The 24,183-nt window shown below is 36.3% G+C and overlaps 1 protein-coding gene across 3 annotated transcripts; it reads right to left on the bottom strand.

Moving 5' to 3' along the window:
- Positions 1–3,168: 3,168 nt before the first annotated feature.
- On the bottom strand, positions 3,169–23,804 carry LOC133300213 (histone deacetylase 19-like). 3 transcript variants are annotated; one of them, XM_061499726.1, is made up of 9 exons: positions 23,634–23,804; positions 22,997–23,236; positions 22,649–22,900; positions 20,285–20,725; positions 19,535–19,765; positions 18,239–18,309; positions 18,099–18,156; positions 3,755–3,823; positions 3,169–3,632 (listed from the first exon to the last, which is right to left on the bottom strand). In XM_061499726.1, exons 2-9 carry the CDS (start codon positions 23,174–23,176, stop codon positions 3,534–3,536), a joined length of 1,401 nt encoding a protein of 466 aa, XP_061355710.1. In that variant the 5' UTR covers positions 23,177–23,236; positions 23,634–23,804; the 3' UTR covers positions 3,169–3,533. The 3 variants fall into 3 exon arrangements, with proteins under 3 accessions (XP_061355710.1, XP_061355711.1, XP_061355709.1); XM_061499727.1 differs by having other exon boundaries at positions 22,649–22,897; XM_061499725.1 differs by having other exon boundaries at positions 22,649–23,236.
- Between the last annotated feature and the right edge of the window lie 379 nt (positions 23,805–24,183).

The raw sequence follows: 24,183 nt of genomic DNA, 5'->3' as shown, positions 1-24,183 counted from the left end.
CATGTTGCATGAGAAATGCAAGTTTTCCTACAGAGAGAGAAAGAGATGGGGTCCACCTTAAAGAAAAAAGAAAAAATAGAAAAGTGATTGACACGAACATCGAAGTGAGAGTGGTAGGAGAGTAGACTTCTCATGCAACATGAGAAGTCTTTTTCCTTTTCTTTATTAGTCAATACCCTGAGACATAAGGGATAATATAATTTCTCTATCTTTACTCGTTTGATCGCACTGCTTTGATTTCTTCAAATCAAATTTGCACTTGATGCTTTATCTCCTTTTAGTAAATCTTTGTCCGGTACTCTGGCTGCCATTAACAGTTCCTTCCTTGACTGATGTATTTAGACATATTGGTAAAGAGTGAGAGATTAATGCCGTTATCAATTTAGATGGCAGGAACAAATAATTTCTTTTCCTACTAAGGGTAATAGCAAGGGAGGAGGAAGAAGACAGAACTTACTATCTTCCCAGTGAAGCTAGAGATGAAAAATTATCGACAAGTACCTTCAGCACTACTAAATCTGTTTACAAGCTAATGGAAGCATCTCACTACTATGTAAATTCGTTGGCACTATGTCTACGCTGGTTCAAATCCAGTTCGGCCCAATAATTTGCCGATCCCCCATGAAACGAGATACACGGACATTGACACGGGACACGACACGACACGCCGACACGTTAATTCTAAAAAATGGCATATTTCGACACGTTGGGACACATTTTGATATTAAATAATATTTTTAATATATATAATATAATTTATATTTAATAGATATAACAGTCCATAATAAGTCATATATATTGAAATTTCATAGTATAAATATAAATAAAAATAATTTTTCATACCTTGTTAATTTTTCATGTCAAATTTCATAACAGAAAAAAATTAATTTATAAATAATTTTTTTATTTTTAGTTAATAAAATAAAATTAAGACTAAAAAAAAACGTGTCCGAGCGTGTTCGACCGTTGACCACGTGTCCGAAAAAGTTGACTTCGTGTCAGAAAAATGTGTCGGAGCGTGTCCGTGTCGGACACGTGTCCGACACGCATAATTAAAGAAAAAAGAAGAGTCCGTGCTTCGTAACTGACTATTTGCACCAAAAAAGAAGAAAAAAACTAAATGAAGAATTTTTAGCATTTGTGGTGTTATTTTTCAATTAAATGATGGGTTAAAAGTTTGACTTTTTGAAGGATGTAACTTATGTCTTTTTAACAATTCATAATTATGTACTAACAGTAGTACATAGTTATAATATTAAAGTTGTATTTTTTTTTACTTTTCACATCAACCTGAAGAGAAAGAAAAAAAAATTCAACTTTAGTTTACAAAAATAAAAATAAAAAAATAAAACTTTAATATTATAACTATGTACCACCCTTAGTACCAGTGTTAAAAACCCGGCCCGACCATCGACCCGGCCGAGGTCAGGGGTCATGGGGTCACGGATTCAACCGGGAGGTCACGGGATCACTATGCTGACCCGGTTTTATTTAATAAAAAAGGGTTCATTTTTTCTGCAGTTACTGCAGATAAGTTATCTGCAGTAAGCCCAATACGACGTCGTTTTGGAATGAAAATCATGGTGTTTTTGTACATTTAATTTATTTTAAGGTTATTATAGTCTTTATAATTATAATTTTCTAATCTTTCAATTCCAAAACAGAAGTAAATGCAGATAATTTATCTGCATTAACTGCAGAAATATTTTTCTGATTAAAAAAATAGAAATATATATCCTATATGAAAATATTAAAAAACAAATCACCAATCATCAAAGATTCAAAATATACTTAACATAATTCACCAATTACAACCACAAGTCAATATTACACAACCTAATTAAAATATCAAGATACCAAAGTACAAAGCTCATATTCTAATGATACCAAAGTATCAAGATACCATAAGTCTAGGTCGCTGGGAGATAAGAGAACGATTAGATTTAGGTTTGCAAGCATTTTTTTTTTAATGAAACGAGTTTGTTTCATGAGATTTTCTTTAAAAAAAAAAACATGCAGTGACTCCATTTGACCCCTCTGACCTGGGAGTCACTGAAACCTGGCCAGGTTTGGGGGGACGGAAGGGTCGATGTGCATATAGGGTCCAACTTGTGACCCCAACCCTCAGAGGGGAGGGGTCCTTGGTTGTCACTGAAACCCGACCGGATATGAAGGTCGGAGGAGTCGATATGCATATAGGGTCCAACTTGTGACCCCAACCCTCAGAGGGGAGGGGTCAGGGTTGACTCGGGGGGCATGGTGGGATTTTAAAACACTCTTAGTACATAATAAATCATAAGTTACATATTTTAAAAAGAAAAATCATTTCCCCAAATTGTTTTTTACAATTTATTATGAGAACTTAAAAAAAGACAATGAAGTGGCAAAAACTGATACATATTACAATTTTAGTGAGAAACAACACCACATAAAGAATTTCCCCTTAATTCTTTACTTGTTTCAATTGCAGAAACAGACTGGGCTGCTTTTCTGAAGTGTTCTTATGTTTGGATTTTGTTTTAATATTTTTTCTTGAATGCACTGCTAAGTGTGAAGCGTATCTATCATGAATCCACTTGTTTTATATGACTTATTACTACCCCTTTCTTTCTTTGGTATTTGGTATTCGAGATTCGATCAATGGATAAATTGGTTAATAGGTAATTATCAATATAATTTATCTCATAGCAAGTGGTCTAGATTAGTAACACAAAAATGGAGAGGTAAAATCAATGAAAATAAAACAACACAATATGTTAGCGTCTGTTTGAATCTGATTTTCTTTTTCTTTTTCTTCAAAACTCTTTTGTAATATCAATCTTGAAAACTGATTTCTAAAAATATAAGAATTTTTTTTAAAATATAATTGAATCTAAAATTGAAAGTAAATTAAATTTATTTAATAAACCTACATAATTACAACATTATCACCACAAAACAATTTAAAATGAAAAAATTAAATTGATTTACAAAAATAACATTAATGAATCAAATAATTACTGTCATTACAAAAACAATAAAATCAAAAAATAATTTTTTAGAATATTTCTAAGCTGATATCTAATTTTAATTTTTTTTTAAATCAAATATTGTTTGAGAGTCATTTTCACAAAACACTTATCAAACAAGCTTTTTTATTGTTTTGTTCTAAAACACTAAAAAGTTGTTTTTCAAAATAGAAATCAAACTGAGTTCGTGTCTCTCTCTCTCTCTCTCTCTCCATGTCTGTCTGTATATACACTGAGAAATGAAGATCAGCGCAGGAAAAATAAACCCTGTCCAATAGCACGTAATAACCTAATAACTATTCTCCAACAAGAAGTAATATCAAAATATCAGGTAAAGAAACCAGTTGTCATGTAATTAAAAGAATTAAACTTGCCAACTTGCACTTCATCAGGAAGATGCTACTGCATGTATACAATGATGACAACAATGGAACCAAGCAGCAGCCACTCAATTATTTCTGAAACGCGACAGCACGAATGGATCATTCAATTAGCAATTCACCAATCAGTTAAAACCTATCTCGCTTAACACTTCAGATCCGTCTCTCCAGCCAAATCATTCACATTATCCCGTTCAACTTTCACACTTTCTTCATCAACTTGCTGAGCACAAATATCTAAAGCCTGCAAGAAGCAAATTCAGTGAGACAAAAGCTATTGTAGTAATGACATACTTTCAATAAAATGCTACAGTCTGAAACATGCTTGTGTTTATGCGTTGGTGGTTTTAATGTTATGAAATTCACCTTCATGCATGTTTCAGCTACTGCGGCATGGGAGTCTCCCAAATGCTCTCCACTTCTTCCCTGGTGGTCCTGGAATGGCAAGCCGGCATTACAAATTGTAAAAAGTTCCATATCATGAATTCATGTGTGTAAATTCATATAATGGTTTTTAACAGAGGCAGAAAGTATAATACAATAAAAAAGCTGCCAAGGATTGCACAAGAAAATCCAATGCATTGAAGAACGGATGATATATGGCCATGCGTAGTATAATACAATAAAAAAGCTGCCACCAGAGCCTATAACTGGGTGTCTCCACACTCTATTGTCAACAGGTTGTCTATTGATATTAAATAAAACCTCTGGTAACAAGGAATACATGGGAATCGCAGCCGTTAGTTGAAATCTTCCTCCATTTTCATTGCCGTCGTTGATAGGAAGACAGAACATACTACACAATTTTATCTTTTGAACTACATCCCTAACTATGCACGGGATGCTTGTTAACATCGACCACAGATCAAAGGTCGAGCTTTATTGGAACGATTGAGGTACAAAATAAAATGATTTAATTTTAAGTTCAATAAAGATCAGTCATGTATATTATTAGGTACATAATTCCAAAGAACATATTTTTAAAATATAATTTTTGTGGAATGGGGGGAGGGGGAGGAGGAGGGGCAATTTGGTATTGTATCCCACATCATGATTATATCTTAGATAATATCTTGGAATTGATTTCCATCATGATCATATCTTAGAATGACTTGAAGGTTAGGAATCGAGTCTCCCGCATGAACACACAAGGGTTATATTAATAATAATGAGATACATGGGCTTGAGCCCTATTTACATGATGTGGGACTAACTAACATAGCTATTTAAATATTCCAACATTCCCGTTCAAGCTGGTGCATATATATTGCAGGCACCAAACTTGTTAGAAATATAGTCATCACCGGGTCCTCTAAGAGCCTTAGTGAAAATATTTGTAAGCTAATCATGGAGTTGGAGAATGTTGTCTTTATCTTTTCAAACTGAATCTTCTCTCAAATAAAATGGTAATCAATATGCTTGGTCCTTTCATGAAATACCGGATTGGACAATATGTGCAACGTTGTCTGATTGTTACAAATCAGTTTCATTGGTCGTTGTTCACAAAGACTTATTTCTTTGATAAATTGCATTAACCAGATAAGCTCATAGGTTGCAGTAGCCTTGCTCGATACTCAACTTCGGCACTTGATCTAGCTACCACAATTTGCTTCTTACTTTTTCAAAAAATTAGATTTCCCCCCAGACACAATAGCCTGAGGTGGAGCGTCTATTTGAAGGATAGTTTGCCCAATTAGCATCTGAGTAGCCACAAACATCATCATGCCCCTTATCCTTATATAATAAACCTTTTCCTGATGCCCCTTTGATGTATCGGAGAATTCTAACAATTGTATTCGAATGGGAATCACAAGGAGTCAAGGAATTGGATAGCCATACTAACCATAAAAGAAATATTCGGTTAGATGATTCAACTTTCCAACCAGTCTTTGATAAAGGCCACGATTTTTAAGTGGCCTATCCAAGTAGGAGTTTGATATTAGGATCCATAGGTGTATCAATAGGTTTGCACCCCAACATGCCAGTTTCCTCCAGGATGTCCAAGGAATACTTCCTGAGAGATGGAGATGTTGTGTCTAGATTGTGCCACCTCAATGCCTAAGAAATATCAAAGCTTGCCAAGATCTTTGGTCTCAAATTGACTAAACAAGTATTGTTTTCAGCTATTCAATCCCAACTTGATCGCTGCTAGTGATAATAATATCCTCTACATAGACCAAGAGATAGATGCACCGATAAGGAGAAATATGCCGATAGAAAAGAGTGATCAGCTTCGCTATGAGCCAAGCCAAAAGCCTAAATAGTTGAACTAATACAACTAAACCAAGCACGAGGTGACTGCTCCATGCCATATAAGGATTTGCGGAGTTTGCACACTAACCCATGGTCCCCCTGAGCAACAAATCCGGGTGGTTGCTCATTGAAAACTTCTTCCTGCAAGTCACCATGTAAGAACATTTCTAATATCAAGTTGGAAAAGGGGATAATGACGAACGACATCAAGGGAAACAAACAGGCGGACTAAGGTCATCTTGACTACAGGAGAGAAGGTAACTCCATAACCAAGTCCGAAAATTTGAGTATATCCCTTGGCCACTAAGTGGCTTTGAGGCAATTAACATTGTTTATAGTAAACACCAAGTGACATCCAACAACCGACTTTCTTGGAGCAGAAAAAAGATCCCATGTGCCATTTTATATGCAGAGCAATCATTTCATAAATCATTGCTTGGCACCAACCCGAATGTGAAAGTGCTTCACTTGTGGTCTTAGGAATGAAAACAAAAGAAAGCATCGTAACAAAGGTAAAATGCGGTGAATAAAGTTGATCATAACTCAAAAAAGGCATAAAGAGGATAAAAATTGCGAGAGCGGATTCTTTTACGGAGAGCAGTGGGAAGACTATCTGATGCAAGAGCTAGGGTAGAGGGAACGACTTATGAAGGCAATAAGTCATAAGAAGCATCTTTTAAGATAGGGCTAGCACAATGGGCAGTTGTGGGTGTTGCTGATGAGTGATCGAACACCTGTGTGGAAGGGCAGTCATAGAACCAGAGACACCTGTCAACAGAGGATATTCTCGCACATTGTTACTACGCAAAACACAAATAGTGGTTCCAAATTGGGTACGAGCGTAAACACAAATTTTTTGATAAATGGAGAATAGTTCAAAACGATTCTTCATCAAGAAAATTTAGGTAAAACAATAGTAATCATCAATAAAAATCACAAAATATATGAATCCCAAACTGGACTTGACTCGACTTAGATCCCAAATATCTTAATGAACAAGAGAGAAAGGAGTCTCTGCCCTTTAGTTGTTAGCTGTCACGATTAGCAAAGGAAGTACATACATGTTTTCCTTGTTGACAAAACTCACAATCCAAATATTGTAAACGAGACAAATGAGGAACCATCTTTTGAAGTTTGAATAGACTTGGATGCCTAAGATGATTGTGAATAAGGTCAAGATAATCTATCATACTACATGCCACTGGGAGGGTAAGCATAACAAAATGATAAAGGTTGTGTGACTTAGTACAATTCCAATCGTCCTTCCTGTACCCGAATCCTATGCACAAGAATAGATTTTGCATTATAGATAACGAAACAATGAAGAGAACAAATGAGTTGACTAACATGTATTAAATTAAAGGTGCAACCAAGGACATAAAATTCCAAGGTCAAAGGTAAAGAGGGAAGCGATTGTGCTTGTCCAATGCCGCAAACAACAAACTTGGAATCATCAACAAGGGTAACTGAAGTAAAATTGTCTTAATAGGTAAAAGATGCAAGTAGATCCTTATTACCACACAGATGATTGGAAGCACCATAGTCAACTATTCATGATCCAAGAGATGATTGAGAGATGCAAGTAATAGGATTTCTAGTTCGTGAAGGGGCCTTAAGTTGAAGAAAGGCCTCATTAGTTGCATTTGGAATGATCATAATAAAGGTAGAAGATGCTAGCTCCTTGTGAGTAAGATCAATAAAGGTAAGCTTGCCATATTTTGCCCTATAGTATTCCGTCAAATGTCCCAAGTTATGACATAAAGAATATAAAGGTATGTTGTCACCATGACTATGGTCATTATTGCGTGAGACAAGATTGTGGTCGCTTATTGGGACTTACACGATGATAAGAAGAATGCTGAAAAGTTCCTAAAGTCTAAAATAAAAGGAAAAGTGTTGAAACCTGCATAACACTCAAAAGCGATCAAAAAGCAACAAGTCAATCAGGAATAGCCATGAACAGTGGCCAAACAATGATGGTTTGCCACAAAATTTCAAACGACTTAGACCCACGGAAAACTGAGCCCAGATTTGAGTAGAAAGGGAAAATCGAGAAGTTTGTTGTGGATTGGTCGAGAAAGGCCACCAAATGGCGGCTCACGTATTGATGGAAGGAAAATTGGCCATCCAACGCTGGTGGGGCATGGAGACTTTAATCAAGAAGCAACTTGGAGATAGTTGGCCGTCGAAGGGAGGCAATTTTGATCGTGTGGTTGCTAGGAAGAAACGACGCTTGGACACGTTATCACGCTTGTGTGCAAAGGCATTGATTCAAAAACTTGAAGCTATGCTTGGGAGCGTGTGATTGGATGAATGCCGGTGGGTCCTAGACATACGTGATCGCTGGCGAGAAAGGAATTCCATCGCATGGTTGCCAGAAAAGTCGCTGGCAGATGACAGCAGCATGTGATTGGACGATCATTGATGCTGGTGGAACGAGTCACAGGCTGATAGAGATATGCTAGAAGGATGTGTTGACAATGACGACTTGTCAACAAGATACTTGACAGTGATGACTTGTCACCAAGACGCTTGACAAGGAAATAATGTTTTATAACAGGAATTAATGTTTTACGAAAGCAGGGTTTCCTAGAACGTAAGCTCAGGTACAGATTTGAAGGTTAGGAATTGTGTGTCTAGTGTGGCCACACAAGGGTTATATTAATAATTATAAGATACATGGGCTTAGGCCCTCTTTACATGATGTGGGACTAACTGACATAGTTATATATATATATATATATATATATATATATATATATATATATATATATATATATATATATCGGAATGGTACAAGTATCTTACACCTAAGACAACTATTTAGAACAATAAGGATTATTCTTTTGTTTTCTCTCACACATCCTTCATATCAAATCAATATCAATTTTACATTTTTCAGTCTTTATTCCCTCTTTTCTTCCATCCCTACCTAAATCCATATATTTTGAACAGCTCTAAACAAATCTATATAACAGAATCATGATTTATGAGCAGGCCTCCATTCCATCAATAGAATGATTACTTTTTGTTTCAGGTTATCTTCTTTACTACCCATGTTTTGGGCTCATACGAATGAAATATATGGAAATATGTAGACTAAGTTTGAACCTCAAATCAAGCATTGTTGCTGCATGATGTCCATCATCTGTAGCATTCATGCACCCCGTACACTATTTAGCTTACATAAGGTGGCCTATTTAATGATCTTAGAAGCTACCTTAGGACCTTTTCCAGATCTAGAAATATAGGTTGGCATATCTCTACCCTTCAAATTAGTTCTCTACAAAGAACCAAAAAAGAATCCTGACTGAGTACAGTTATTAGATCATTTTTGAAATCCTACAAAAGAATAATTCTCTCAAACTCCATGAACCATTACTCTCTGTTCTTCTCTTCTCTCATACTCACTTTCTCACACTTTCTACCATGGCTATCCAATTCTTTCACCCCTCAACTTCAAAATAAATGTCATCCTCAAGTTTCCAGAGTAGAATATGAAGTCTTTTAGTCCACAAGATACTTGGAATATATTTTTCCTTTTGATAAAAAAATGTAAATCATGAAGAGAGAAGAGATATACAAAGATAGGAGGATAAGATATCCTCCACAAGAAAACTACCAAAAGAGAAAACAACAACGAACCAGAAAACCAAAACTCAAGAATAACAGTAAACAATGGCAGCCCAATCTATATGCAAACCTGAACCCCTATAAAAAGACCATGAGCTGAGTACCAAAGAGAAGCCAAAAACTTAGTTCTTTAATTCTTTTCGACAACATTTCCAGACATTAAAAAATCTGAACATTCATCCACAACCACCATAGAATACCAAATACAACACAGTTCCACGAAATATTGACCTCTTTTCTTGGAACAGTGACCAATGTACCACGTTTTTCGCAATTATTTACTCAACTGCCACGCAAACAATAAATTTGATCAAATTGCCACGTATACAAGTTCGCTACAGCATGTAGCGAACTTCATTTGCTGACGTGGCACGTTTCTGGTGGCCACCTAGTTCGCTACTGTCAGTCTACCAAATACAACACAATTCCACGAAATATTGACCTCTTTTCTTGGAACAGTGACCAATGTACCACGTTTTTCGCAATTATTTACTCAACTGCCACACAAACAATAAATTTTATCAAAGTGCCACATATACAAGTTCGCTACAGCATGTAGCGAACTTCATTTGCTGACGTGGCACGTTTCTGGTGGCCACCTAGTTCGTTTCTGGTAGTAGCGAGCTAGGTGGTCAAAATGTCAGTCTGCTCTGAGCAAAACAGGACACGTGTCAACCATTGGTCAGTTTTTGCTTTGGGACGCAGCGAACTATGAGAGAAATTGAAAAAACCGAAACACCCTGACACATGTCCTATCTTCTCTATCTACACTCTAAAGCTACTTTGCAATTTAGAAAACAAAACCACTTTGAGAACATCAATGCACCCACTGCCACTGGCCCCAATGGAATATGGATTCTGCTGATACTTGTTTAAGTTTTTTAAAAAATATAATCTAAAGTACATAGAAAAGCTAATAACGAATTATTATGAAAATAACTTATTTCTAGATAAAAAAAAATTAGTAAAGATTTCTAGATAAATAAGTTGTTTGGTAAAAATAACTTTTCTGAGTAAATAAGAAGTTCATTAATATAACACCCATCAAGTACTATTTTCTACTTATTTATAGATAATACTATCTTTTAATCTTATTTTTATACATTTTAATGAAAAATATTTTAATACTATTTATTTAATTTTTTTGGTAAGCAACTATTTACTTAATTTAATTTTCAATGTTTCACTGAATATATTTTAATTCTATTTATACTAATAATATTAATATAACATGCATTTAAGTTCTTATATATATATACGGGAATAACATCTGTCATTTTAAAGGATATAAGCTTATATCATTTTAGATTCTAACCGTTGATTTTCCTCCATCAACGGTTATAATTTATTGGATCAAAATTATTAATTGATTAATAATAAATTTGGCCCATTAAGTTTGACCCAATAGATTATAACCGTTGATGGACGAAAATTAACAATTAGGATCTAAAATGATATAAGCTTATGTCATTTAAAAAGACAGATGTTTTTCCCTATATATATATATATATATATATATATATATATATATAAAAGTGTTTGTGGGGCACTTTGGTAAAATTTACAGTTTGTGGGGCAGTTGGGTAAATAATTGCGAAAAACGTGGTATCATTGTACCTATTTTCTTCTACCAAATCCTTTACATGCTTGAGCCATAAGCCATGTCCAACAAGTCAGCAGGGTTGTTTTATATACTCCCAGCCTACTTAATTGTTATCAAGTGGGCTGTACTTAATTATGGACTTTTAGCCCACCATGTGACCTGACAGAAAATAGTGGTTTTATATTAGCGTAGCTTTTAGATATTAACTCTCTTCTTGTACTTTATCTTTCTTGTATCAGTCTTAGCTGGTTTCTTTCTCTTGTACCAGCTGTCATACTGTTAGTTTGTTATAGGTTAGTTATTAATTTGTTAGATTTGCTGACTCAGCTTTGAGTTAGCTCTAACACTATATATAGTGCTCATTCCTCTCTCTCTCTCTCTCTCTCTCTCTCTCTTGTATTGATTCATCCCAAAGTTTATTCAATAAGAAAGATGGTTTCTCAGATCTCCCTCACTTTCCCTCCATGGTTAAATTCTTGTTGAGATATATAAAACCATTAATGTAGCCTCACTTGAGATATATAAAACCATTAATGTAGCCTCACCCAACAGCTTAAGCTTTTGGGTTGAATTAGTTCTTTACATGGTATCAGAGTCTCATGTCCCGGGTTCGATCCTCGCCGCCCTCCACTTTCTTTCAAATGGAATTTCTTTGTTCGCATAGGTAGGTGGGCCTGTGCATTATCCACCCTTCAAGCCCAATGGGCTCTCGTGAGGGGGCGTGTTGAGATATATAAAACCATTAATGTAGCCTCACCCAACAGCTTAAGCTTTTGGGTTGAATTGGTTCTTTACAATTCTCATATCGTATCAGAGCCCTGATCCATATAACAGCCTTCAATCATTTCTTCTGCATCCAGTTCAGGCGCTAGTGCAACACCTACAAACAAATCAGCTTGGAGATCTACAACTATGAAGCAGAAAAATCCTTCTACACTCTTCAATTTTCAAGTTTCCGCAAGATTAACAGAAGGTAATTATCTCTTCTGGAATCAAATAGTGGAGCCAATCATCACATCTCACCAATTACAGCATTTCCTAGAGAATCCAAAAATTCCTCTAAAGTTTGAATCAGATGAAGATCGAGAGAGTAACACCTTCAGCTCAGCTTATACTTAATGGTTAATGCAAGATTGGCTGCTTTCTACCATCTCAGAATCAATGGTGAATGACATTCTTCCAGTGAAACCCTCGTTCGAGGCATGGGAGAACATACACAAATTGTTTCATGGAGTAATGAAGTCGCGTGCCAGACAATTGAGGTCAGAGCTGAAGACGATGAAGAAAGGAACGAAGACAGCAAAGGAATACCTCGCAAGGATCAAAACAATCTGCGATTCACTCAAATCAATAGGTAATCCAATATCTGTTGAACAACATACAGAAACGATACTTGAAGGACTGCCTTCTGATTACAACTCATTCATAATGATGATTTATGGTCGAGAAAAGGCTTACTCCGTTGCAGATCTAGAAGTGGAACTCATGGCCTTCATACAGCTTCTAGTCAAGCAGAACAAGCAATTGCTGGCTAATGGATCTTCAATAAACCTGACCTAGCGTGTTCAGGTGCCACAAAAGATTGTTTTTGATGAAGAAGATCACACTGTTCATGAATCGAGAAAACAGAGCAGAACAAAGGAGTTAAATTTCAGGCAATTTAACACATCAAATGGCCAAAACAGAGGAAGAACACGATATGGTATGAAGTTTAACAGAGGAAGAGGACGTGCAAATAGAACAAATGTCCATTGTCAACTCTGCTACAAGTTTGGCCATGATGTCAAAGATTGTTGGCATAGGTTCGACGAGAACTTCACTCCTAACCTACCACCACTACAAAACACATCCTATCATCAGTTCTTCGTTCGACAGCAACCTCAACCTGAGGTCTTATCAGTAAAACAGACCTCAGAACCAAGCTCAGGCTTACGTGGCAACACAATATGCTCTTCCATCAGTATCTAACTCTGCTCCTCTAGTTAAGTGGTTACCTGATTCTGGAGCATCGAGTCATATCACTGGTGAATCTCAGAATGTTATGCAAGGGCAACAACTCAGTGGTACAGATCACATATTAATTGCAAATGGCCAAGGTTTGCCCATAAAAGTTGTCAGATCTTCCTCTTTCATATCTCCCCTTCATTCTAATTTTGTTCTACAACTTAAGAACTTACTCCTAGTTCCTTCAATTACAAAAAATCTTATCAGTGTCAATAAGTTTATGATAAGAACCTTGGGATGCACCACCCGAAAAGCTAGCTCAAAGCGTGAGAGTGCCCAAGGCCTTATAAACCCCACATTAGTTGCCCATACAACCACTGTGGGTCTCCAAGTTCCATACCTTACAAATGAGTCCTAACAGTTTGCTAAGAATAATTCTATGTTTTTGAATTCCATTATGATTACATAAAATTCTCCTTCAAGGTGCTGTTGGTACTGATGGTCTACATCACTACTCAGACTTGAAGCTCTCAAAAAATCTTGTTACACTGTCAAGTAATCTCACTTCCAGTTCATCTCTGCCTTCTCCTACAAACAAATTTGTCAATGTTGTAAATTCTAGCAATAATACCAGTAGTCAATATCCTAGAACTGTTATTGGAAATGGAGCTAGTGAATGTACTCCTTCTAGTTCCTTGTATTCTATGTAGCACTGCCGTTTGGGGCATCCACATTTAGATTCCCTCAAAAGTGTACTTAAAGCTTGTAATATACACATTAGCAATAAAATGGCAGAATTCTATTATTGTTGTTGTTGTGCAAAGTCTCACAGACAACACACTCTATCATCTAACACTGAAATATAAGGAACCCTTTTCACTCATTCACAGTGACTTATGGGGACCCTCACCCCTAAAATCAACCCTTGGTAACTTGTATTACATCTCATTTGTTGATGCTCATACTAGATACACATGGCTTTATCCATTAAAACAGATGTCAGATGCTTTTAATGTGTTCAAACAATTTCATGCCATGATGATAAATCAATTCCAACTACCCCTAAAAGCTCTCCAAACAAATTGGGGTGGTGAGTTTAGAGTTTTCACTCAATACCTCAACTCACATGGAATAGCACAGAGTCACTTGTCCTCGTACACATCAACAAAATGGTATTGTTGAAAGAAAACATAGACACATTGTGGAAACTGGTCTTGCCCTTCTATCTCACTCATCTCTACCCATTAAGTATTGGGACTATGCATTCACCACCTCTGTGTATCTTATCAACAAACTTCCTTTGTCTGCCATAAATTTTGAAATTCCTCACACCAAACTCTACAATTAACAACCTGACTACAGTTTCCTTAGGACGTTTGGTTGTGCTTGTTTTCCTTTCCTTAGACCATATAATAGACATAAACTTGAGTTCAAATCAAGGGAATGTATTTTTATTGGTTATTCATCCAATCATAAGGGGTACATCTGTTTAAGTCCAGAAGATAAAATCTACATATCCAAAGAGTCCTATTTAATGAGTATAGATTTCCCTATAAGGAATGGCTTACCCACAAGCAAGGTTGTCAAACTCAAGAGTCTACACAAACTCGGAAGGGTGCACCAAAATCGTAACACAGGATATAAATTATATTTATTTATATTTATATGCATATAAAGTAATATAATAAGCAAATTTAATTCAACCAACAAGCAAAATAATTGTTACTGCACTAATTTTATTTTTCCCAGTAAATATAAAACAAAACAGAGGCAAACACGAGGAAAAAAAATGGCAATTTGGTTTATCAAATAAATCTAATTTGATTTATAAAAAAGCGATAATTTGGTTTATCAAATATACATGTGGTGTGGTGTGGGCGTGTGGCAGCAAATATACGAAGCAGAGGCAAAAAATTAAAAAGAAAAAAATGTAAAAAAAAGGTATCGAGGCAGAGAAATAGAGAAACAGAGGAAGCAAAAAAAAAGAAACGAGAAAAAAAATAGAGGCAAATAGGGATTGGTGAAAATTAAAAATAGAAAAAAAAATTATAAACAAATGAGAAACAGAGGCAGCAAAAAAAAATACACGAAATAGAGGCAAACAAAAAAGAAGAAAGAAACGAAGCGGAGAAGAGGCTGAGGCAGAGAACACCAACCGTGACGGCGACGAAGAGAGAAGATGGTCGGAGAAGCTGCAAACGATGACAAAGCACGTCGGATAAGACAATCCAGCACGACATAGCACATCGGAGGAAGCAGACAGAGTCGCGCGACCTCACTGAGCCGTACGTGGCGACTGAAACCAGGTATTAGGGTTTTTGTGTTTATAAAACCCATTTATACGATGGATTTTGGGTCAAATTTTTGGGTTCATGGGCCACTCTCCATTTCCTTGAACTCATACGAGCTTATGAGTTTGACAAAAAACACGGCGTTTCTACCACTTGAGTGCCAAAAGCGAGTTCGCATGGAAACGGGAACGTTGAGGGTGACAAGAAGCCGAGTTTACGAGTTTACTCGCGAGTTTGACAACCATGCCCACAAGTCTCATCCTACCCCACAGATGCCTACAAACACAATAGTTCTTTTGTCCATCCTATCTTCAGAAACTCAAACCAGTGCAGCCTCACCACTTGCTCTCAACAACCCTTCAAGAGTCCCACATACTGATGTGCTACCTACTACTCATACCAGTGTGACCATTGATTCACATGTTGATGTATCTCCTCACACAGATTTGTCAACCTTTGACAGTGTTCAACAGTCTAGTCACTCTTCTAGTCAATCCTCTGACTCTTACCTTCATCATCATCTACTCCCATTTCCAGTTCTGACTCTAGTCCAGAGTCTTCAAACTTTGAATATGCACCCTCAAATTCATTAAGTTTATCATCTCTTGTACATTCAATTAACACAAGATCAAAAACCGTTGCCAGAAACCTTGTGCTACTGATTCACACTAAGTCCTCATCTGTTAAGCAGGCCTTGACCAGCCCCCACTGGCTCAAGGCAATGCAATCTGAGTATGAAGCCTTGCAAAATAACAACACTTGGTCTCTTGTTCCTTTACCTTATGGCAGGAAAGCTATAGGATGCAAGTGGGTGTTTAAATGGAACAATTAACAAATACAAAACGACCAGGTTTTGACTATATCGAAACCTTCTCTCCTGTCATTAAACTTGTTACTGTCCGAGCAATTCTAGCTATTGCACTCACATTTGCTTGGCCATTGAGGCAACTAGACATTAACAATGCCTTCCTCAATGGAGACCTAGAGAAAGAGGTCTATGGATCAGCTTGCTGGTTTTGAATCTAAGGATAAATCACTGGTTTGTAAACTTCACAAGTCTCTTTATAGGCTTAAGCAAGAACCAAGGGCTTGGTTTGATAAGCTAAAAGCTTTTGTTCTGTCATTTGGGTTCCAAGTAAGCACATGTGACCCTCCTTGTTCATATATAAGGCTGGAAACTTGATAATCGATATGCTGGTCTATGTGGATGATATTATTCTGACAGGAAACAATGTTCCTTTTATTCAGAAGTTTATTTCACAACTTAATTCTTCCTTTGCCTTAAAGGATCTTGGTGACTTAAATTACTTTCTTGGAATTGAGGTCAAAAGACCTTCTTCTGGCCACCTATTTACTCAATCCAAGTATATCAAAGATCTTCTCTCTCGAGTTAACATGCTTGAAGCAAAGCCTATTTCCACTCCTATGACTTCTAGGAGCAAGCTAACAAGGTTTGGCTCCAATACTTTCGAAGATCCTCATCTATATAGATTAGTTGTTGGTGCTTTGCAGTGTGCTACAATCACAAGGCCAGAGATCTCATTTTCTGTCAACAAGGCTTGCCAATTTATGAGTCAGCCTTTGATAGAGCATTGGAAAGCAATAAAACGTATTTTGAGATATCTTCAAGGCATTACTACTTTTGGACTTCACTTCCAGCCAGTCCAATCAGTGTCTGGCTCATTTCCTCTTACAACATTATGTGATGCTGATTGTGGGAGTGATCCAAATGATAGAAGATCAACCTCTGGTGCCCGTATCTTTTTGGGCTCCGATATGATATCTTGGTGGTCTAAAAAGTAGTCCCTTGTAGCCAGATCCATTGCTGAAGCTGAATACAAGAGCATGGCTCTAATATGTAGAGAAATATTGTGGATTAAGTCACTTTTTCAGGAGTTGCAGTTGTCCCTCTCTACCCCTCGTATCCTATGTGACAACCTTAGTGCTATGGCTATAGCACACAATCCAATCTTACATGCTCGCACCAAGCATCTTGAGTTGGATTTACATTTCCTTCGTGAAAAGGTTGTAGCTAAGGACATACGGGTGTCTCATATTCCTGTAGTGGATCAGTTGGCAGATACATATACATTTACCAAACCATTATCTTCAGCCTCCTTTGCTGATTTCAGAACCAAGCTCAGAGTTTTGGATTTTGTTCTACCTCTCCAACACTGTTGAGCTTGAGGGGGAGTATTAGCGTAGCTTTTAGATATTAACTCTCTTGTTGTAGTTTATCTTTCTTGTATCAGTCTTAGCTGATTTCTTTCTCTTGTACCAGCTGTATCACCAGCTGTCATACTCTATTAGTTTGTTATAGGTTAGTTATTAATTTGTTAGATCTGCTGACTCAGCATTGAGTTAGCTCTAGCACTATATATAGTGCTCATTCCTCTCTCTCTTGTATTGATTCATCCAGAAGTTTATTCAATAAGAAAGATGGTTTCTCAGATCTCTCACACTCGAGTTTCTCTCAATTTCCCTCACTTTCCCTCCATGGTTAAATTCTAATATTTTAGAACCTGAATCTACTTAATTGTTATAAACTTTGTGGTTGTGGTGGCTTTAAACCGTACTGATGAAATTAACACTTTATGCATAGTTGCCTCGGGATCAAGGATTGAAGTTTTTCCTATCTATTGGCTAGGTTTTCCCCTGGCCCTTTCTCTCACAGTAGGTTGCTCAAGAAATGGGACAACTTAAGAAAACGAACAAAATTAAATGGGCTAGTGCTTTTTTTAAAGCTTATAGGGTTCTGATATAGTGAGATTATATGATTTTCCTTGAGAAATAATGGTAAATTTCTTAGTTGAACAGTGCATTAAGCACATGGAGGTACTGCCGACTTGTTAATATGTAACAAAGTGAGTATATTTATATACAATTTCTAACTACATATATCATATGTTCTACCAATATTAGACTTTCAACAAGTATCAAATTATTAAATTTTAATTAAATACTTCAAAAACTTAGAAACACATACCAGATCATTAAGCTGAGGTTCAACAATTTCTCTCTTTACTTTTCTCGGGAGAAGCTCACTGATAAATGAGGCAACAAACTGAGGAAATGTAGATCATATGATTTAAATGATGCGAAGTAATTTAAGGATAAAGTGGATACCGGTCATCACCAATGTCCATGTCAGAATCGGGATCCCATCGCCCATCACCATCATCATGATCTTCATCTGCCTGGAAGAATGTGAATATGTATATTTTTGGGAATGAGTTTGAACAAGATGAGAAAAGTCAAAACATAATTAGGATAAGGTGTAAGATAAGTTAGGATGTTTTCTTTTGCTAATTTGCATTTCTTTTTCCTAATTTTTGGAGGGTTGAGATATTTGTGGAAACATCCTTTTTTTCCTAGTCTTATTCATTGATGTATTTTCCCTAATGATACGATAATAAAAAATTACTATTCTTATGGTATCAGAGAACCGGGACTAACCGGAGCCATGGTTAAAACAGCCATGACATGCACCAAGTGTTGCCCAATGTCCTCAGGATAGGTAATGGGCAGTGTTTTCCACTATTCCTTCCTTCAGCAGGACCAAATAACATTCAACAAACTGTTCATGACTTGAACAGTAAAAATCACCTTGAGTGGGCATGGACTGTGAAGCCTTTAATGTGATTGGTAGAATATATTAGGATTATTATTAGAATCCTAATAATAATCCTAATATTTTCTCCCCTCAAGTGTGAGTCCTAGTCCCAACATTTTCTCCCCCTCAAACGGATACTTCTTTTAGTATTTGGGATTACCAACAAAAAATCAACACTTGGCTCCGTGATATGGGCTTGGGGAGACAACAAACCCGAACAACACCAACCACCATGTCCAAATACTCACCAAAACTAAACACATGGCTAGCCCAGTTGAACCATTGAAATTTGATACCGCTATTATGCAGCCCAAAGCAAGAGAGACCTCCACGCATCAATAGGCTCAAGAACAAACAACGATAAGCAAGCTCGACACCACATTTCAACACAAAAACTTAAGGCGTTAGGTTTATGAGTTTTATATGTTCCTTACTTAGTTCATTCCTAACCAATGTGAGAATTACTTATCACACACTTGCATTTCCAACAATAATATCTGCAGTTTGAGAAATGGGAAGAGAGAATAAGCAAATTCCTTAATCATAAGATCCTCTTAGTGTAGGGAAAACATTTTCAATCCATTTCTACACCTTGGTTAACACTCACTGGACTTGTGTATTTGAAGATATTATATCCACCCAACCCCAAAAACGAAAAAGTCCACCTGAGCAAATAGTCTTAGAGTAACTAGGAAAAGTGGACATCAATCTTTTTTTTCCCTCTCCTTTCTTGCTAAGTTCAAAAAGGCGATAATATCATGGTTAGCATTTGTAAAATGATAAACAGCACCGGGGGCAACAGAAATTACCTCTCCAAGTTCAGAATCAGGAGGCCTTTCCTGAAATTGGACACTAGGAGAATGTTGCAGCTTTGAAAGATTCTCAAGTAGCTTAGATCGAATTTCATCAAGTAAATAACGGGAATTTTTGTTTTCCATGTTACTTGGGGCAACGTGAAGGGTATAATCTGGACCAAAGTATTCATAATACTCATGCTGTGGCATTTTGTCATCAACTTCTATTCCAAGAGCAACTCCTGTCTGCCTTAACAAATAACACATATGATTACCACAAAAAAAATAAAATTAAAAAATATAACACATACAATTTTATGTGTTTGGATGAAAAGCTATACAGAAGAATGACTCAAATCATACATAAATATTAAAACATGATGAACAAGCTAAGAAGTGAGAAACAGCAACTACATGGCAAGTCATATTGAATATTGAGAGGCTTTAGGATATCTCAATTTATATTTAATAGTTAACATTGAATACAAGACTAGTGAAAGGAAACAATAACTTAACTACTTTGACCCTCTAACATCATTACTTATAATGAAATTTTAGAGTGACTTCATGTATAGCTTTTTTTTAATTAATATTAAAAGATGGAGAAAATATTAGAATTGCAATATAATAACTCTACTTGCGGGCTGTGGCACTTGCAATTACCCCAACTCAAACATGGTAGCCCTATAGACCATGCTACCTTATATTTAATGGTGTTACATTAAATAAATGACAGTAATTTTACCAATTAAAACGACATTCTACCTCATAACACCAGCAACGAGCAACATTCCGAATGGTGTAGCCACCACCACCCAGTAGTAAGAGGGGCACATTGAATGATCTCATGTATTTTACACACTCTGCATGACCCCTAATTGAAAGATTAAAGCATCCCAATCTGTCCCCAGATAAAGAATCTGCACCGCACTGGAGAACTACTGCACCAGGCCGAAACACTTCCATCACTTTGCCAATTATTGGTTTGAACAAGAAATGATAACTCTCATCATCAATGCCATCATCAAGCGGAACATTAAGAGAGTAGTATTTTCCCTTTCCATACCCAATATCACGTAAGTCCCCTGTACCAGGAAAATAATCACCAAATTTGTGGAAAGAAACAGTCATGACTCTGTCAGTAGTGTAGAAAGCTTCCTCCACACCATCTCCATGGTGAATATCAATGTCGACATATAGAACACGCTGCAACAAATGTAAAATTAGCATTTTAAAATAGGAAGACACAAGTTTACAAGAGAAACTTGGGAAGCTCAGGATAGCAACACTTCACCTCCCTAAAGTTTCCGTCCAAGTCAAATTGAAAACACCAAGTTTAAAATCTTACATTTTATCCCCTCATTTTTGTTAAGAGTTGAAGACACTTATATGCATGTACAAGGAACCTCAACTTAGAACTAAAATAATATATAATTGAAGCAGAAACAGAAATATTATTATAGACTATCCTTGGAAAAGCATATAGCATATAAGAAACAACTGAAGGAAACTAAAGAAAATTACCACCACTATCAGAGTTTGAACAATTAAGAAGCAAATGAAGAAATAATGATAGATTCCCTCTCACTTTAAATTATCACATATCAAACCTACTAAACAGTATTCTAATATTGTACAAAGTATCAATAGTAACAAAAACTCCTGTTATGAACAGCCAGTAGAGGAGCCAAAAGATTACTTATCTGATAGGTGATATAAAGAACAAATCCGTCAAACTTATATACCAAGAATTCTTAGTTAACTCAAAGTGCATGATGAAAATATGAAAAACTTGACTCAGCCAAATCCTCAGGCATGCCATGTTGCCAACTAATCAGGCCCTATTGTTCAAGTAATGCCATAAAAAATACATTCTATTGGTTTAAAAAGATTACAATGTAAATGACCTCGGAGATTTCTACGACAGCATTTTTCCTTTAAATTAACACAAAATAATTAGCCAATGCGCACAAAAAAGGCTATAATCAAAGATCTCCAGTGAACATTAAACTTCTTTCTACAATGACTACCACGAGAGCTGCCAAGCTACTTCTCTGGATTGACTTGTCCTGAATATTTTTATACAGAAATTTTCAGGTTTTTAGCTCAGCTTCCCAAGGTTGGTGAATGTGAAATTATAAAAGGATGAAGATTCTGAAGAGGAAAATAATCCATTACAATATGCAAGTTTTTTGTAATGATGTCTTTTAAAATTATAAATTGGAGGAATGTTTTCTGTTGGGGGTAAAATTGGTATTGCTCAAACTTACTTTTTTGTAGATGCATTAAGGATGACAAGCTTGGCTGTTGATATGTATATCTCAGGAAGCTTCCTCCTGAAATGTAACCAATAATAATACTCCTAGAGATTGAGAAGTGAAATCTGTGAATGCATTCTTTAATACTGTTAATGTGGCAAAGGATACTGACTAATGACTGATGACTTCATCTGCCGGTCATAGTAGGCATGGAGTATGTGATGTTGAGAGTTAACAATAAATGCTTCACAAGGTGGAAAGTAACTCTTTTAAAAGGGCTTGTGTTCCAATAAATTTAGCATCGTTTCTGTGTGACCAGAAGGATCGAAAATAAAAGAATCTCAGATAGAGGAATACTCTTTTATTCTTAATAATATACTGCATATTTGAGCTATGATCTACAAAGAACTACTTCAACCCAAAACTTTAAGGTGTTCGGTGATGGCTTTCTTACTGGTTTATATTATTCTCTAACATAACCCCTTACGTAAGAGCCCTTTGGGCTTGAAATGTGAATATTGCACAGGCCCATTTTTTTTTTCTTTTTGGTTTTACCTTATGCTTATTTAATTCCATAAGTGGGGGGGGGGGGGGGGGTGATGAAGATCGAACTCGTGACCTTATGGTCACTGAAGCTCTGATACCATATAAAGAACCACTTCAACCCAAAACCTTAAGGTGTTGGGTGATGGCCTTTTTAATGGTTTATATTATTCTCTAACATGATCCCTCATTATTCACTTAAGTACTTATTCGCCACTAAATCCTAAAGATGTTGAATTATAAAAAATTCAAACATTTCGACAAAATTAATATACCACTAAAGCATAACAAAAAAGGAAACGAAATGGAAATTCACTGTTAGACAAACCTCATGCTGTTTAAGAAGTTCTAAGATTCCGAGGACTATATCATTAACATAGCAAAATCCAGAAGCCTCACACTTCTTGGCATGATGCAAGCCCCCAGCCCAGTTGACAGCGATATCACATTGGTCATGATTCAACTTGACAGCACCACCAACTGAACCCCCGGCATAAGTTTGACAGAAGGAGTAGAGGCCATCAAAGACAGGGCAGTCTTCGCCAACATTAAAGCGTTTGAGTTGCCTCAGATGATCCTGCTGTGTTTCAGGGGTTATACTTCGAAGGAATGCAACATAATCATCAGCATGAAAACGACAAAGATCCCTGTCTCTGGCAGGAAAGGGCTTGAGGACCTGCAAATGCTGAAGCAATCCATAGTGGGCAAGAAGAGCATGTGTCATCCGTATACGATGTGGCTTCATAGGGTGACCTTGCCCATAATAGTAATTCCCAACCTCTGGATCATAGAAATAGCACACCTTTCTCTTCACCCCATCAGGTGCAGACGGTAGAGAATTGCCCCCAACATCCATGTCTGATGTTTCCCCGTAATCTTTCTGCTAGTCAATATTCAATCATTCTAACAAAACTTCCTTGAAAGAAAAGAAGCCAAAAGAACGATTATAAAAGGAGTGAGACAACCAAGTATTGAAGAAAGGAGAGAGAGAGAGAGAGAGAGAGAGAAACGAAAGATATATAAATGACGGTGATGGGTTATCAGAAAATTAAATTCAAAATAAAAATAGGAGTAGTTACTATAGACTGGGTTTATGAAGATCCCTATACCTGGCACCATATCCACATACTGAAGACAAACCCTAATAAACTGTATACAAAACCTATCAGTCAATGTATGGGCAACCGACGGACAAGATCAACCAAAATCATAGATTGCTACACTACTGAATGGACGAGAGAACGAACGTAAAACATAATAGGAATTGATTCCATAATTCCATTATAAAAAGGGACAGAGAAGAGCTTATGTACCTTGCGATTTCAGACTCATCTCTTCTCTAGTACTGTTTTGCAGAGTATCCTGCATACGCACACAGTCGACCAAAGCAACGACAACAAAATAACAGAGGATGAGAGAAGCAACTTCTCCGGCTAAAACTCGTCGCTGCTTATTCGATGATACTTCAGAACTATTTTCGGTGTTTGTTTGTAATCGTTGGCAAATACTCTTGTTTTTTACCCTAATTTATAAATAATTTAATGAAAAAATATTTGTTATTTTAAATATGTTATTTTAAATGAAATTATTTGATTTTGGAAAATGTTTACCTTCTTTCTCTTATCATACTATTTTTTTTCTATCTCTCTTTTATATTGTGGACGAGAGAAGATAAAAAAAATCACAAAATAGAGTCTTCTCATTTAAAATTACATAAAGTTATATACTTTACGGGAAAAACATCTATCCTTTTAAAGGATATAAACTTATATCATTTTAGATCCTAACCGTTGATTTCCATTCATCAACGGTTATAATTTATTGGGTCAAACTTAATGGGCCAAATTTATTATTAATTAATTA

Source organism: Gastrolobium bilobum, unplaced genomic scaffold (genome assembly GCF_033153095.1).
Source record: "Gastrolobium bilobum isolate Gb01-03AN ecotype WA unplaced genomic scaffold, APGP_CSIRO_Gbil_v1 utg6330, whole genome shotgun sequence".
Lineage (NCBI taxonomy): Eukaryota > Viridiplantae > Streptophyta > Magnoliopsida > Fabales > Fabaceae > Gastrolobium > Gastrolobium bilobum.
Note: the sequence above shows the minus strand (reverse complement) of the source record. Positions and strands in the feature narration are given on the sequence as shown.

Bases quoted from the DNA above. Each gene is read 5' to 3' on its own strand.
- LOC133300213 (XM_061499725.1), bottom strand. From the start codon at position 23,176: ATGGATGTTGGGGGCAATTCTCTACCGTCTGCACCTGATGGGGTGAAG. The intron at 18,157-18,238 runs GTATCCACTTTA...CTCATTTATCAG, and splicing joins ATGGACATTGGTGATGACCG to TGAGCTTCTCCCGAGAAAAG. The intron at 3,633-3,754 runs GTGAATTTCATA...TGCTTCTTGCAG, and splicing joins TAGCTGAAACATGCATGAAG to GCTTTAGATATTTGTGCTCA.